This window comes from Candoia aspera, chromosome 4 (assembly GCF_035149785.1).
Source record: "Candoia aspera isolate rCanAsp1 chromosome 4, rCanAsp1.hap2, whole genome shotgun sequence".
Lineage (NCBI taxonomy): Eukaryota > Metazoa > Chordata > Lepidosauria > Squamata > Boidae > Candoia > Candoia aspera.
In genome coordinates, this window is record NC_086156.1 from 57,602,533 (window position 1) to 57,620,704 (window position 18,172).

At 39.9% G+C, this 18,172-nt stretch overlaps 1 protein-coding gene across 1 annotated transcript in view; it reads left to right on the forward strand.

The window, feature by feature from the left end:
* Positions 1-18,172, forward strand: part of CNTNAP2 (contactin associated protein 2) — a 1,282,126-nt gene that overhangs the window by 471,286 nt on the left and 792,668 nt on the right. Inside the window, exon 3 of the mRNA XM_063304201.1 lies at positions 9,674-9,867. Coding sequence (XP_063160271.1) covers positions 9,674-9,867 — 194 coding nt within the window. The remainder of the gene's footprint in view (positions 1-9,673; positions 9,868-18,172) is intronic.

The following is an 18,172-nucleotide window of genomic DNA, read 5'->3' on the forward strand; positions in this document are numbered from 1 at the left end:
CTTCTATGATATTTGGCATGCCTCATTTGCTTTAACTGTTGAACTTGTTTGTAAATTTCATTCAATTATAGTGAAATGAAATGAAAAAGTTACTTCCATGTGCATTTTTCCCATTTTAGATTATAGGAGAATCAAGCCCCTTATTCTCAAATTTGTTTCACATCTGACCTTAAATTCATTCTGTTTCTTTCCAGAGTTCTGAATCTGGATCCAGACTGAATTGTCTGAATTTCACAAAGGCTTAGAATTAAGCAGAGCCCTTGATGCTACTTTAATGCATTTCATATAATTAAATAAGTATGTAAAATAGTATATGTTAATGTTACCCTACTGTTCTGGTATTATACTATGGATCAGATGTTATAATGTCAGAGGTTTTTTTTAATAATTTTTTTTTTTTTTCTGTGCTATATGCAGGAGTAACAAGATGGTCTCTTGCTCACTAGGTATTAAATGTAATGCTTAATATGCAGATATTGGGAGGGAAGATAAGAATATATTAAAAAAGCTATTCTGGATAAGATCAAATATGTATATAGTCCAAGATTCTGAACCTTTAGTGGCTGGCAAATTTCCAGTAGGAAGCCCCAAACAGGATATTACAAGCAGAAAACATTGTGATTAATTGCTAAAAATTATTGAGCTATTCATGATATAGCCAGTTTTTCAACTAGCCACTGTAACTATTTCATTAATGGCAGGAGGAAGAGTCTCTCTGCTCAATATTTTGGATTTCACTATAGACTTCAGCCTACCCCATTTTGTCATCCCTCATCTGCTGAGGAGCTTGAAGGGATTGCTGTTGGGAAGGAGGACAAACAGGCTTGTTTCTCCATGTATCTTGATTCCAATCCATAGTTGAAATGCTACTTTTGTTATTAGGAACTGTTACTCTGTCCACCCCAAATAATGTTAAACAGCCCTTGCTTTTGTGAAAGTTTTGATAGTTTCCCTATTGATAAAAAATTACCAAACTGACACTTACTCTTTTATTTTAAAACTTGAATATTACCCAATATAGGAAAAAAAATTAAGCATCTTTATTTACTACCCATAATGCCTTTCTGTCAAGTGTTTTCCAAACAGTAAAAAAAACTGGTGCTAAAACAAGGCCAACTCTTGGTCACCTTCTGGAAATGATTGCATAAGCCCTCACTTCTGCTTCCCTGCAGGTTTTAAGTACCCTTTCGGAGACTTTTAGAGAAACTATCCTATCAGATCTCTTCAGGTACTAATTGTATATATTATCTGACTGGAAGTTCTTACAATGAGAAACAGGAAGCCTCTTTGTTCTTTATTCGTTTAGTCGCTTCCGACTCTTCGTGACTTCATGGACCCGCCCACGCCAGAGCTTCCTGTCGGTCGTCAACACCCCCAGCTCCCCCAGGGATGAATCCATCACCTCTAGAATATCATCCATCCACCTTGCCCTTGGTTGGACCCTTTTGCCCTCCACTCTCCCTAGCATCAGCATCTTCTCCAGGGTGTCCTGTCTTCTCATTATGTGGCCAAAGTATTTCCGTTTTGCCTTTAATATCATTCCCTCAAGTGAGCAGTCTGGCTTTATTTCCTGGAAGATGGACTGGTTTGATCTTCTTGCAGTCCAAGGCACTCTCAGAATTTCCCTCCAACACCACAGTTCAAAAGCATCTAAATTCCTTCTCTCAGCTTTCCTTATGGTCCAGCTCTCGCAGCCATATGTTACTACGGGGAACACCATTGCTTTAAATATGCAGACCTTTGTTGTCAGTGTGATGTCTCTGCTCTTAATTATTTTATCGAGATTTATCATTGCTCTTCTCCCAAGGATTAAGTGTCTTCTGATTTCCAGACTGCAGTCAGCATCTGAAGTAATCTTCGCACCTAGAAATACAAAGTCTTTCACTGCTTCTAGATTTTCTCCCTCTATTTGCCAGTTATCAATCAAGCTGGTTGCCATAATCTTGGTTTTTTTGAGGTTTAGCTGCAAGCCAGCTTTTGCACTTTCTTCTTTCACGTTCATCATAAGGCTCCTCAGTTCCTCTTTGCTTTCAGCCATCAAAGTGGTATCATCTGCATATCTGAGATTGTTAATGTCTCTTCCAGCGATTTTAACTCCAGCCTTCAATTCCTCAAGGCCAGCATGTCACATGATGTGTTCTGTGTACAAGTTGAATAGGTAGGGTGAGAGTATACAGCCCTGCTGTACTCCTTTCCCAATCTTAAACCAGTCCGTTGTTCTGTGGTCTGCCTTTTCTAAACCCAGCTTGTACAGCTGGCAATTCTCGCTCCATGAATTGCTGAAGTCTACCTTGCAGGATCTTGAGCATTACCTTACTGGCATGTGAAATGAGTGCCACTGTTCGATAGTTTGAACATTCTTTATGGTTTCCCTTTTTTGGGCATATCTCCCCCTATCACTGTTGTCCTTTGCTTTTCTTCTTTCTTGGGCTACTTCTAGTGTCTCAGCAGACAGCCATTTTGCCTTCTAGGTTTTCTCTTTCTTTGGGATGTATTTTGTTGCCGCCTCCTGAACAATGTTGCGAACTTCTGTCCATAGTTCTTCCAGGACCCTATCTACTAAGTCCAGTCCCTTAAATCTATTCTTCACCTCCACTGCATATTCCTTAGGAATATTAGTGAGCTCATATCTAGCTGATCTGTGGGTCTTCCCTAATCTCTTTAGTCTGATCCTAAATTGTGCAATAAGAAGTCCGTGATCTGAACTACAGTCAGCTCCAGGTCTTGTTTTTACCAACAGTATAGATGTCCACCACCTTTGGCTGCCAAGGATGTAGTCAATCTGATTTCGGTGTTGTCCATCTGGTGAAGTTCATGTATAAAGCCATCTCTTAGGTTGTTGGAAGAGAGTGTTTGTTATGCAGAGTGAGTTTTCTTGGCAAAATTCTATCAGCCTATGTCCTGCTTCATTTTGTTCTCCCAGGCCATGCTTACCTGTAATTCCAGGTGTCATTTGACTGCCCACCTTAGCATTCCAGTCTCCCGTGATGAAAATAACATCTCTTTTAGGCGTTTTGTCCAGTAGGTGCTGCAGATCCTCATAGAACTGCTCTACTTCAGCTTCTTTAGCATCTGTGGTTGGGGCATATATTTGGATCACTGTGATGTTAGATGGCTTGCCCTGAATTCAAACTGATATCATTCCATCATTTTTTGGATTGTATCCAAGCACTACTTTAGCCACTTTACAATTAATTATGAAGGCTACTCCATTTCTTCTGTGGTCCTCTTGTCTACAGTAGTAGATCTGGTGGTCGTCTGATGTGAAGTGGCCCATTCCAGTCCATTTCAGTTCACTGACGCCCAGAATGTCTATCTTTAATCTTGACATCTCACCAATAACCACATCCAGTTTGCCCTGGCTCATAGATCTTACATTCCAGGTGCCAATGGTGTGTTGATCCTTAGAACATCGGATTCGCCGTTCACCACCAGCACTGTCAGCCACGAGCTGTCCTTTCGGCTTTGAGCTAGCTGCGTCATCACGTCTGGGGCTAGTTGAACTCATCCTCTGTTCCTCCCCAGTAGCATTTTGACCATCTTCCAACCTGGGGGTCTCATCTTCCGATGGTATACCGACACATCTCTGGTTGTACTGATCCATTTAGTTTTCATGGCAAGAATACTGGGGTGGGTTGCCATTACCTTCCCCAGGGATCGCATTTAGTCTGACCTCTCTGTCATGACCTTCCCGTCTTGGGTGGCCCTTCACAGTTTAGCTCATGGCATCATTGAGGTGCTCAAGCTCCAGCACCATGACAAGGTAACGATCCTTTGCTGAAGGGAAGCCTCTTTAAGGAAGTGCAAAGTGTAGTTTTGGGTGTACTACCCAGATAAATGTTGCACCCTACAAGGTATCTGTGTTAGTAAATGGATCCATGTAAACTTCCTGGGTAACTTTGGGTCAATCATTCACTCTCATCGCAGCCTCTTACTGGATTATTTTTATGGGGATAAAGTGAAGAGAGATCTTGACATAAGTCATCTAAAGGTCTTTGAAGAAAGGTGGGATATAGATCTAATAAATAAATGGGACATTCAGTGCAAGTGGAGACACCTCTGAGTGAAGGCTGCATGATATTGCTTTTAATTTCACCCTCCTCCAGGGAAGAATATTATGTATTCACATAGGATGAAGAAAAATGATACCCTTGGATACACTCTTAGGCATAAGCCAAACCTGTCTGCTGCCTATGATAATCACCCCATTGTCTTGATGCAGCAGATAGTTTTTTATATCATCACCAACTCTCACTTTATTCCATGATTGCACATGTTTACTATGTCATGTAAAATTCAGTAAGAACCTTGAGAAACTAAAGCTGCTTTAGTTTTAACTGCCTTTTAATGGAACCAAAAGCTGTACTAGAACCAAAGATGTGAGATAAGAAGCAGCGTGCTCAACTTTTGCTTTGCCAAACCTGAGTGATGCTGGGTGATGCCTATTTTACCTGCAGATGAATGTGACTTCTGTTGAAATTGTTCAGATGCCACTATCATGAATGCAACTCATGACAACAGGGAGAGAAAGCAGTGTTTCCAATAGAAGAGAATATACGTAGCTCAGGGCTGAAATGTCGGGTCCTTGGTGCTCCCTGAGCTTGGTTGTTTGCTTGCAGACATTTCATTACCTGACTAGGTGACATCATCAGTGCTACTGAGTGTAAGGTAATGAAAAGTCTGCAAGCAAACAACCAAGCTCAGGGAATACCAAGGACTCCACGAAGCAGTGTTTGCTCATGCTTCCTGTATGACCATTTTCTTGAAATGGCCAAAGCAGCTTCAAGAAACAAAATGTATGATGTTGATTCCAGTTAGTTTAATTTCTGATGAAACCAATAGTGAAAAACATTGGTCAGGCAGTAGGACATGTACTCTGTAAGCATCCACTGATGAAAATAGTTGAAGCTTATCTATTTTAATGAATGCTACAGTGCTTTGGAGAGTGCAGTTGTGGGTGCTGTTATTCGCTCCCACTTAATTTGGAACCGTGGTTTAATTAGGGAGTAAAGAATCAATCAGCTGTCACTGACATGCCAGGCAACTCTGACAAGGGATGTTGCGGATAATTTGGTCAAGCTTTAAAGTGATTATAATTTGACAGTTACTAAGAAGATGTCATTAAATGACTATAAAGTTGCTTGGTTCTTACTCATGGTAGCCCTTTTCAGTGTGATTAAATTAAAATCATAAATGACATATGATTATCTATATGGAAGTTGAAAAGTTATGTTCAGTTTAAGGAGAGAGCAGGTGTGTGTTAACAGTTGTTGTTCATTCGTTCAGTCACTTCCGGCTCTTCGTGACTTCATGGACCAGCCCACGCCAGAGCTTCCTGTTGGTCGTCAACACCCCCAGCTCCCCCAGGGACGAGTCCGTCACCTCTAGAATATCATCCATCCATCTTGCCCTTGGTCGGCCCCTCTTCCTTTTGCCTTCCACTCTCCCTAGCATCAGCATCTTCTCCAGGGTGTCCTGTCTTCTCATGATGTGGCCAAAGTATTTCAGTTTTGCCTTTAATATCATTCCCTCAAGTGAGCAGTCTGGCTTTATTTCCTGGAGGATGGACTGGTTTGATCTTCTTGCAGTCCAAGGCACTCTCAGAATTTTCCTCAAACACCACAGTTCAAAAGCATCTATCATCCTTTTCTCAGCCTTCCTTATGGTCCAGCTCTCGCAGCCATATGTTACTACTGGGAATACCATTGCTTTAACTATGCGGAACTTTGTTGTCAGTGTGATGTCTCTGCTCTTAACTATTTTATCGAGATTTGTCATTGCTCTTTTCCCAAGGATTAAGCGTCTTCTGATTTCCTGACTGCAGTCAGCATCTGCAGTAATCCTCGCACCTAGAAATACAAAGTCTTTCACTGCCTCTACATTTTCTCCCTCTATTTGCCAGTTATCAATCAAGCTGGTTGCCATAATCTTGGTTTTTTTGAGGTTTAGCTGCAAGCCAGCTTTTGCACTTTCTTCTTTCACCTTCATCATAAGGCTCCTCAGTTCCTCTTCACTTTCAGCCATCAAAGTGGTATCATCTGCATATCTGAGATTGTTAATGTTTCTTCCAGCAATTTTAACTCCAGCCTTGGATTCCTCAAGCCCAGCATGTTGCATGATGTGTTCTGCATACAAGTTGAATAGGTAGGGTGAGAGTATACAGACCTGCCATATTCCTTTCCCAATCTTAAACCAGTCTGTTGTTCCGTGGTCTGTTCTTACTGTTGCTACTTGGTCGTTATACAGATTCCTCAGGAGGCAGACAAGATGACTTGGTATCCCCATACCACTAAGAACTTGCAACAATTTGTTATGGTCCACACAGTCAAAGGCTTTAGAATAGTCAATAAAACAGAAATAGATGATTTTCTGAAGCTCCCTGGCTTTTTCCATTATCCAGTGGATATTGGCAATTTGGTCCCTAGTTCCTCTGCCTTTTCTAAACTCAACTTGTACATCTGGCAATTCTCGCTCCATGAATTTCTGAAGCTACCTTGCAGGATCTTGAGCATTACCGTACTGGCATGTGAAATGAGTGCCACTGTTCGATAGTTTGAACATTCTTTAGTGTTTCCCTTTTTTGGTATGAGGATATAAGTTGATTTTTTCCAGTCTGATGGACATTCTTGTGTTTTCCAAATTTGCTGGCATATAGCATGCATTACCTTGAGAGCATCATCTTGCAAGATTTTGAACAGTTCAGCTGGGATGCCATCATCTCCTGCTGCCTTGTTATTAGCAATGCTTCTTAAGGCCCATTCAACCTCACTCTTCAGGATGTCTGGCTCTAGCTCCCTGACCACACCATCAAAGCTATCCCCGATACTGTTATCCTTCCTATACAGGTCTTCTGTATATTCTTGCCACCTTTTCTTGATCTCTTCTTCTTCTGTTAGGTCCTTGCCATCTTTGTTTTTGATCATACCCATTTTGGCCTGGAATTTACCTCCAATGTTTCTAATTTTCTGGAAGAGGTCTCTTGTCCTTCCTATTCTATTGTCTTCTTCCACTTCCATGCATTGCTTGTTTAAAAATAATTCCTTATCTCTTCTGGATAACCTCTGGAATTTTGCATTTAATTGGGCATATCTCCCCCTATCACTGTTCCCCATTGCTTTCCTTCTTTCTTGGGCTACTTCTAGTGTCCCAGCAGACAGCCATTTTCCTTCTTGGTTTTCTTTTTCTTTGGGATGTATTTTGTTGCCGCCTCCTGAACAACGTTGTGAACTTCTGTCCATAGTTCTTCCGGGGCCCTATCTACTAAGTCCAGTCCCTTAAATCTATTCTTCACCTCTACTGCATATTCCTTAGGAATATTAGTGAGCTCATTTTTAGCTGATCTGTGGGTCTTCCCTAATCTCTTTAGTCTGATCCTAAATTGTGCAATAAGAAGTCCATGATCTGAATTACAGTCAGCTCCAGGTCTTGTTTTTACCAACTGTATAGATATCCACCACCTTTGGCTGCCAAGGATGTAGTCAATCTGATTTCGGTGTTGTCCATCTGGTGAAGTTCATGTATAAAGCCGTCTCTTAGGTTGTTGGAAGAGAGTGTTTCTTATGCAGAGTGAATTGTCTTCGCAAAATTCTATCAGCCTATGTCCTGCTTCATATTGTTCTCCCAGGCCATGCTTACCTGTAATTCCAGGTGTCATTTGACTGCCCACCTTAGCATTCCAGTCTCCCATGATGAAAATAACATCTCTTTTAGGCATGTTGTCCAGTAGGTGCTGCAGATCCTCATAGAACTGCTCTACTTCAGCTTCTTCAGCATCTGTGGTTGGGGCATATATTTGGATCACTGTGATGTTAGATGGCTTGCCCTGAATGCGAACTGAGATCATCGTTTTTTGGATTGTATCCAAGCACTGCTTTAGCCACTTGACTATTAATTTTGAAGGGTACTCCATTTCTTCTGTGGTCCTCTTGTCCACAGTAGTAGATCTGGTGGTCATCTGATGTGAAGTGGCCCATTCCATTTCAGTTCACTGACGCCCAAAATGTCTATCTTTAATCTTGACATCTCACCAATAAACACATCCAATTTGCCCTGGCTCATAGATCTTACATTCCAGGTTCCAGTGGTGTGTTGATCCTTAGAACATCGGATTCGCCATTCACCACCAGCACCGTCGGCCGCTAGCCGTCCTTTCAGCTTTGAGCTAGCTGCGTCATCACGTCTGGGGCTAGTTGAACTCATCCTCGGTTCCTCCCCAGTAGCATTTTGACCATCTTCTGACCTGGGAGTCTCATCTTCCGATGGTATACTGACATATCTCTGGTTGTACTGATCCATTTATTTTCATGGCAAGAATACTGGGGTGGGTTGCCATTACCTTCCCCAGGGATCTCATTTAGTCTGACCTCTCTGTCATGACCTTCCCGTCTTGGGTGGCCCTTCACTGTTTAGCTCATGGTATCATTGAGGTGCTCAAGCTCCAGCACCATGACAAGGTAACGATCCTTTGCTGAAGGTGTTAACAGTTACCACAACATAATTGCAACTGAATTGCAAGATAGATTAATTTCTGATGAAACCAATAGTGAAACTAGTGAATTTTGTCTGATGTGAAACATATAAAAGTCCTTGCATAGATAACATTTCTGAGAAATTTCAAAGAAAGATATTATCTGTGAAGTGAGCAAAGTTGAGAAACTGTAAGCAAATAATAGTAATGAAATATACTTGGGGTGACATCTAAAGGCCAGCTGATCAAGGAATTTGCTAAAACCTTTGATTCTATCTTTTAAAGAGTTCTTTTTTTAAGTACTACATTTCTTAATAGAGATGTGTTTCCATATGGAGTTTTGATTAATTAATTATGTGCCATCAAGTCATTGTTTATTCTTAGTGACCACATGCATAGGTAAGTTTCCTCCCTAACCTGGTCTTTCAGTTCTTCCAATGGTGCATGATAACCACTTGAACTGAATTCATCTATCTTGCTGTTGGTCATCCTCTTCTTCACTTTCTTTCCACCTTTTCCAGCATTATATTCTTCTTCAAAGAGCTAAGTCTTCTCAAAATGTGTCTGAAGTACATATGAAGTTAGGTTACTGTAAACCTTATTTCCTACAAATTAAGTCTGGCAAAGCTCTTTATAATTATTCACTGTGGGAGGAAAAAAAATCTCCCATGATCTTGAAAATGGCTGCTTAACTTCTGTGTTATGTGCACATTTTACATGGAAATTTTAAATAGTATGCATACGTTCATAGCTTGTAAATATGACTTACGGTGAGACCAAAATATATATATTTCCAGTTTACGAACAGCTTTCTCCAGTGGAGCATATACTAGTACAGGAGCAGGGATGAAGCTCTAACTGCCGCATTCTTCTTTCCCAGAATGCTAGGACTTTTCTCAGAGGTACCAGAACTCCATTCCTGCCATCATGGCAGTTTTCAGGAATTTACAGAAGCAAACAAAATAATTGTCACTCTCATAGTACCTCCCCCTTCTCTCTCAGAGCATGCATTGTTTCATACCACTGTCTTACCTGCACTGCTTCAGAGCTCATCTGAAATACCATTCCCTTGAGTTACCCACTGAAAATGGGGACAACAATGACAAGTTCTAATGAGTGTACAATTAAATATATTTCAATAAAGAATTACTTTCCAAGAAAACCATGTTAGATACTAACAGTATCCTCTTTCCTTTACATCTATAGGGGCTGGAGGCTGGTGTCCATCAGAAAGTAACCATTACCAGTGGCTACAAGTGGATTTTGGCAATAGGAAACAGATCAGCTCAATTGCTACTCAAGGCAGATATAGTAGCTCTGACTGGGTAACCCAGTATCGGGTGCTTTATAGTGATACAGGGAGAAATTGGAAGCCATATCACCAAGACGGAAATGTTTGGGTAAGTTACCTGTTATGCATGCATTTTAACTATACCATTTGCCCCTTGAAATTCTCTGAACTATATCCAGGTTGACCTACTGTCTTATTTCTATACAACAGCATGAAATTTCTTTTCTGATTCCATGAATAGAACATGTGTGATGGCTCATTATTCCATAGCATTTTATTCAGTGTGATAATGACCATGTTGTTAATGTGCAGTGGAGGTACATATGGGATTCATTCAAATGTATGAAAAAGGACTTAGTTTAGAAAACAGGGAAGTAAGGGGAGACACAATGGAAGTTTATTAAATGATTCCATAGCATAGAGAACACAGATAAAAATAAGTTGTCCTCCTTTTTTCAGATCACATAGGGTAGGTTATCCAATGAAATTATTTGATAGCAAATGATCATGGAGTTGACGAACCTTATGCATTAAGGTGATTTGGACTTTGATGTGTAAAGTAATACAAAATCAACTCATCCCGAGTGCTGGAACAATGTACTTTGAGGTTTGTTCAAAGTGAAAAAGTGAGGTTCACATTTTGACATCTCTAACTGAAGGCATTGAAGTGGGCTATTTTCCTTTAGTAGAAATGCCTTGGTGCATGCATTCCCAGAAAAATGTCAAATGCCAATGAAGAGGCCAATTCAGCAGACCTGGAACTGAAATACTGCATTGGTGAGCTGTATCAAAAGGACTGTTCATTGAAACCTCCAAGTGACATTTGCAAAAGCCAACTTTGGGCTTTTTAATTTAGGGGGGAAAGCCCATATCTCAAGTCAAAATGTGATATAATTATATACAGTATAGAGAAAGGAAAGAAAACTTGTACTTATTTATACTATTTATAGTTCTATGTTATGCTGTAGGACTATAAGGTCATCTAATTAAACTGGTTGCCAGGACCTTCTGTCAGCCCTTCAACAGACCAGACTAGGAAACCAAAATTATGAATACTAATACTTTACCCCAAGCTCTAATTTAGGAGAAATTTAGTTAAAAAAAAGTTTTACAGGTGGTGCATAATTTATCAATAATTGGAAAATATATAACAAATATAACAAAATATGTTGGAAATGTAACAATAAAGAAAGAACATTTTATCACATGTTAAAACAACTCAAAAGTACTGGGAAGAAAAACTCTGCTCTTAACTATTTTATCGAGATTTGTCATTGCTCTTCTCCCAAGGATTAAGTGTCTTCTGATTTCCTGACTGCAGTCAGCATCTGCAGTAATCTTTCCACCTAGAAATACAAAGTCTTTCACTGCCTCTACAATTTCTCCCTCTATTTGCCAGTTATCAATCAAGCTGGTTGCCATAATCTTGGTTTTTTTGAGGTTTAGCTGCAAGCCAGCTTTTGCACTTTCTTCTTTCACCTTCATCATAAGGCTCCTCAGTTCCTCTTCGCTTTCAGCCATCAAAGTGGTATCATCTCTATATCTGAGATTGTTAATGTTTCTTCCAGCAATTTTAACTCCAGCCTTGGATTCCTCAAGCCCCGCATGTCGCATGATGTGTTCTGCGTACAAGTTGAATAGATAGGGTGAGAGTATACAACCCTGCTGTACTCCTTTCCCAATCTTAAACTACTCTGTTGTTCCGTGGTCTGTTCTTACTGTTGCTACTTGGTCGTTATACAGATTCCTCAGGAGGCAGACAAGATGACTTGGTATCCCCATACCACTAAGAACTTGCCACAATTTGTTATGGTCCACACAGTCAAAGGCTTTGGAATAGTCAATAAAACAGAAATAGATGTTGTTCTGAAACTCCCTGGCTTTTTCCATTATCCAGCGGATATTGGCAATTTGGTCCCTAGTTCCTCTGCCTTTTCTAAACCCAGCTTGTACATCTGGCAATTCTCGCTCCATGAATTTCTGAAGTCTACCTTGCAGGATCTTGAGCATTACCTTACTGGCATGTGAAATGAGTGCCACTGTTCGATAGTTTGAACATTCTTTAGTGTTTCCCTTTTTTGGTATGGGGATATAAGTTGATTTTTTCCAGTCTGATGGACATTCTTGTGTTTTCCAAATTTGCTGGCATATAGCATGCATTACCTTGACAGCATCATCTTGCAAGATTTTGAACAGTTCAGCTGGGATGCCATTGTCTCCTGCTGCCTTGTTATTAGCAATGCTTCTTAAGGCCCATTCAACCTCTCTCTTGAGGATGTCTGGCTCTAGCTCACTGACCACACCGTCAAAGCTATCCCCGATATTGTTATCCTTCCTATACAGGTCTTCTGTATATTCTTGCCACCTTTTCTTGATCTCTTCTTCTTCTGTTAGGTCCTTGCCATCTTTGTTTTTGATCATGCCCGTTGTTACCTGGAGTTTACCTCCAATGTTTCTAATTTTCTGGAAGAGGTCTCTTGTCCTTCCTATTCTATTGTCTTCTTCCACTTCTGTGCATTGCTTGTTTAAAAATAATTCCTTATCTCTTCTGGCTAACCTCTGGAATTTTGCATTTAATTGGGCATATCACTGTTGCCTTTTGCTTTCCTTCTTTCTTGGGCTACTTCTAGTGTCTCAGCAGACAGCTGGTGCATAATTTATCAATAATTGAAAAATATATAACAAATATAACAAAATAGGTTGGAAATGTAACAATAAAGAAAGAACATTTTATCACATGTTAAAACAACTCAAAAGTACTGGGAAGAAAAACTAAATTTGAATTAAATCCTCCAATATTCTTACTAGGAATTGTTCTAGAATATATAAACAAGAAATGATACAGTTTATTAAAATACATGTTGGTGGCAACAAGGACGAATTTAGAGAACATTGGAAAAGAGATAGGTTGCCAATGATATCAGATTGGGAAACCAAACATGGAGAAAACACAGCAATGGTAAAAGTAATTGTATGGATTCACAACAAACGGTTAACTAAATTCTAGCAAGAATGACTCCCTTATATATCATATATTACACAATAAGGCAAATTCAGATATTTAGAGTATGCTTTCTAAGGGGGGGGGGACAGGCAAAAGGAGTTAAATAGAAATCAAAAGCAATTCCAGATGCTTACAAATCTATTGATTGCAACTATCAGTTGGGGTACAATGGGAGAGAAGAGTATGACTTGTAATCAAGTAGTTTCCTAATAATGTCTTTATCGATTTTTATTTTTTCTTTACTTTTTCCTTTCTTCTCTTGTGTATCAATAGTTTTCTTCTCCTTCTTCTTGTCTCTCTGTGTGTGTGTGTGTGTGTGTGTGTTAACGTGGTGCCAGTTCAGCCAGCCTAAGAATCTCCAGTTGCTCCTTCTTTATGCCCTTCAAATGTGTTTGGACTGCAACTACCAAATGGCCAGTGAGCACGATCTCTGGCTGAGCATATTGCGAGATGTAGTCCCATTACATTGGAGAGTACCAGGGTGCGGAAGGCTGCTGTGTTCATTCTGTGAACATGAATGTTAAGTTTGAAAAGATGTGACTAGCTCTTTAAAAAAATATCCAAAGCCAATGTTGAGGGTCAGTATGATTTTCGTCTGCTTAAATATAATTTTTCAGTGCCCAAATCTGCAATGCTCTCTGTGACCCTGCTTGCAGAAATCAAATACATTAAGTAAATTGAGCTAATATATGCAAGTAGGCTTACTTCCCATAATTTATATGGAGTGTGGCATTCAGCTTTCCTTGGCACCGCATTTTGGGACCATTATTTTTAAATTACAGAATACATATTCAGCCCAATACCAGGTTTTATATGGCTCTTGCTCTCTGCTCCTTCTTTACATACACACAGTGATTGCTTGGCAATAGCCTGACTCAGTTTAAATGAGAAAATAGAAAAAAACAAGAAACTCAAAATGCAGAATTCAGCAATATTCTCAGGAAAGCAATTTAATATCAAATGACACAGCCAGGAGACAAAATCTGAGGAATAATGAAAGAACAGCAGTTTGGGAGCATATATGGAGAGGAAAACTTTTTTCCTCCTCTTGGCACCTTTGTCTCCAGTGAGCACAATCACCACCGAAGGCAGCAGTGTACTACACAACAACTGCATACATTTATTGAATCACAGCTTGAATAAAGTGTCCCTTTAGTACTTTTCTCAATTTCAGCACAACTAATTAGAGGTACACATTGCTAGCCACACAAAAGAATCACTTTTATAGTGGGGTGGGCGGTGCATAAATCAAACAGATAAATAAATAACTTTTCTTAACAATGTAAGCAGAGAGATTATAATCAGATAGTTACCATAACTTGTCTTGTAGCTCCCTGCATCCAGGAAGAGTTCCCAGGGCAGAAGAGTAGGAGAAAGCAGCAGCCTAATGCTCCTTTACATTCTATGAATACCAACATGACTTACCTAACTTCTTTGATTTTTCCTTTGAGGTTTGGACTCTGACCAGCTAGTTTTCACCAGTGATGTCATGGAATACTATTATGATTCAAAAAGGAGTTAAGTTGGGGACCGAGCGTCCTTGGGTGGTTCTTGGTCATGGGAGTTGATATCCTGCTTCTTGTTCCTTTATCCATCAATAATACTTTGATCTTCTCCTGGTTTCACGGCATGTCAGTGTTTTAGTTCATCCTGGCATACTTTGCACTCTCCATGCACCTGTGTGTTCAAGTGGACTGATGTACACTAGTAGACTTGAATATTCCTCATATGACTCGTAAAGCCCAATCAATCAAGATTTCTTGTGAAAGTTATTTGCTGGGGAAGTCTTCAAAGAAGTTACACTCCATTCAAATATAGACTATCTGTTTCAGCCCTTGATGGCTTGGGACCGGGTTACTTGCGGAAGCGTTTCTTCCTGGTTGTTTCTATCTATCATACACGTTCTAGCAAGAGGGATATGTTCCAGGTCCTGCTGGCTATGGAGTGTTGGTTGGCAGACCCCAAAAGAAGACCCATTTCTGCTGTGGTGCCCACCCACTAGAACATCATCCCTCTGGAGATCAGGCCAGCCCTGATCCTGCTGGCCTTCTATAAGGCCTTGAAAAACTGGTTTTGTGCCCAAGCCAGGGAACCCAGGTATGTGTCAGAGTCCATCTCCTGGCTGTGTTAATGGCTGTTTTATTATTCTGCTTGCTGTGTGATTAAATAAATAACCCTTGGTACATCCAAAATACCTTTTGAACAGAGCATGCAGTAAGAGGAAGGAAGAATACTGTTAAAAAGAATATACTTTAAACAAAACTATCAGGGAGAAGGGATGCGGTGGCGCTGCGGGTTAAACCGCTGAGCTGCTGAGCTTGCCGATCGGAAGGTTGGTGGTTCGAATCCGCGTGATGGGGTGAGCTCCCGTTGCTAGTCCCAGCTCCTGCCAACCTAGCAGTTCGAAAACATGCAAATGTGAGTAGATTAATAGGTACCACTTTGGCGGGCAGGTAACAGCGTTCCATGTAATCATGCCAGCCACATGACCACGGAAGTGTCTATGGACAAACGCTGGCTCTTCGGCTTTGAAACGGAGATGAGCACCGCCCCCTAGAGTTGGACACGACTGCACTTAATGTCAAGGGAAACCTTTACCTTTACCCTATCGGGGAGAACAAACTGTGACAACATGAAGTGTTGAAATGACCCTCTTCTCTATGTGTTAGAGAAAGAGATCAAACCTCAGATAGTGATGTAGAGATAGGAAGAGGTCTTTCAAAGTGAACTTAGATAAAGCTTTCTGTTTCTGTAAAGTAGAATTTCTATCTTTTTCTCTTGTGCCATGTTTCCTTGGATTTCCTTGGATTTTAAATAACACTAGTGAGGCTCCTCTTCTAAACACTACTGGTTTCTTCTGGAATATCCATTTATACTGACATTCTAAGTTTGCAAAGTTTGACAGAATTATGCTCCAAATGTTCTTTCAAAATCTTGAAAAGGACATGAAATACATTCACAGTACAGGGATACCCTATCTTAAAGGGGAATGAACCCACAACCCACACACAGGGGCTGGGGGTGGAGATACATATTTTTCACCCTTCCTATTAGAACCCACCCATAATTTGTTGTGCTAATCCCTATACCTGAATGTCCCTTTTATTTTTTTCTCCAAATGATGCACTTATACAGAAGCAACATATCACCGCCATTGCCACTCCATGCTACTGCATTAGATTGACATAAGTGCAATATTTGTGTATGTGTGTGTTTGTGCACCTTCAAGTCAGTTTTTGACTCCAGGTAACTGTCTGGAGAAGTCCCTGCAGTTTTCTTGCCAAGGTTTGTCAGAAGTGGTTTGCCATTGCCTCCTTCTTAGGGCTGAGACAGAGTGACTGGCTAAAGGTTGCCCAGCTGGCTTAGTGCCTAAGGCAGGACTAGAACTCATGGTCTCCTGGTTTCTAACCTGATGTCTTAACCACTATACCAAACTGACTCTCTAAGTGAGTATATATGTTCTTAAGATCTGTGTTTTCTGTTTCAGCTGTAGCTTTATCATTTAGATTGAATAGGTTTCATTATTTGGCTGTGGTGCCACCTCTATGGTATATCCTTCCCCCTTCATCACTTTTGACTTTCTGAAGGTCCCTCCAAACCTGTTTGTGCCATCAGGCCTGGGAACCCCAGGGGACTGGTGAATTTTTAAAGTGGCTATACTATTATTAACATCTCTTCATCTAACAATTCCTTCTTTTTTAGCTGTGTTTTTATGATTTTTTTAATAATTATTATAATTGTTTAGTATTTATTACCTCCCTTTTTTAGCTTTGTTGCATGCCACCCAGAGTCACTTGTCATGAGATGGGCAGCTATATAATTTGATGGATGGATGAATGAATGAATGAATGAATGAATGAATGAATGAATGAATAGCGTGCCAATATTAGCTCATAGAATTAGAAGTGCTAGATTACAGTTCCCATATTCCTTGGCCCCCCCAAGTCCAAATCATTTGATGGTACCAGGTTGGAGAAGGCTTAGACATGCTAAAGCTGAATCTTTTAATAGGGTTAGCAACAGTCAAGGCAAAGTTAAAGCTAAATTAGTACTAATGTATTAGCATTGATTTCATTTAAACACGTTTGTTCCCATGGACCTTCCATCTGGATAAAAGATAATGGGATTGAGAAGATGGAACAAAACATGTAACTTTCACATCAACACAATTACATAGTGACACTGATGCTTTTTTTTTTTTCCTTCTTCATCTGCATTGCCTCCTAAAATAAATGAGACTACCAGAAAAGGTTAATCCTGGCTATTGCTACTAATAGCAAATTAAAAACAACAACAACATACATTCAGCACAGACATAAACTGAAAACAAACTGTAATTTAATTGGTTCCATCAAGGCTATTCACAGGCTTTGAGTTAATATCAATTGCTTCTGAAAAATCCCATATGGCCTAAAACCAGGAAAAGGGTAGTGTTCTCCCTACACATATAATCACACATCCATCTCCTGCAGTCATATCCATAAAATATAATCAATCTACGGAATGCTACTATTTAAGTCAGGATTGTTAATGATATAATCAGAAGAAAGAGTCAAGGGACAAAAGAGCACCAAACTGGATTCTAAGAACACAAATGTGATTAAAAAGAAATAGAAGACATTCTTCAACATTTGTGAAAATGAACATGGAGCTAGTTTATTTTAGAAGGTAATTTGTCTCACTTTCAGTCTTCTCATGGTTAAATCACCTCTACTGGCCAGTTCAAATAATCAGTGGTGTACAGGCAATGGGAATTGTACCAAGTCCAGAATACGTCTTTCAAACTGCAGCCCTGGTAACTCATCAAAATCCTCCTCCATTTTAAATGAAATACTGATGTAAGATGCTCTGAACAAACAGCACCCCAATATACTATATGTTAAGAGATAACTGTCATGTGAGATCATCTCCTTAGTTGCATAGGTGTTTAAAACTAACACGGTAAAACAAAAGCAACAATTTAAAATCAGTCCAAACGGTTAACTTATACCCCAACCCCTCACACTATAGCATGTGAGCATGTGGCCAATGTCAAAAGAAAAATATATTATTAAAGACGGAATATTTTATGAGCAAGCTTGACATACTGAGGGATCTTATGCACCGTTAGATTCCAGAGATGTTTACAGACAAATATGTTTTGGAGATATGGAAATGTGTGCCAATGAACTTTTTTCAAATAGTCTGTAGATTCTACAGCTCATCTTTTGCTCTTTATACCCCCCCAGAATGGGTATCTTAAATGCCAAATCTTTCCCCAGTTTATAATGTATACTCAGGTAGTACAGTGATTAGATTTACACATGACTTTCATTATAGCAAAAGGTCAGTGTATGATCGGAATTCACTCATATGTCATGCCTCATCTTTTAATGTCAGATAATATTGATGTAATGAGGAAGTCAGCAAA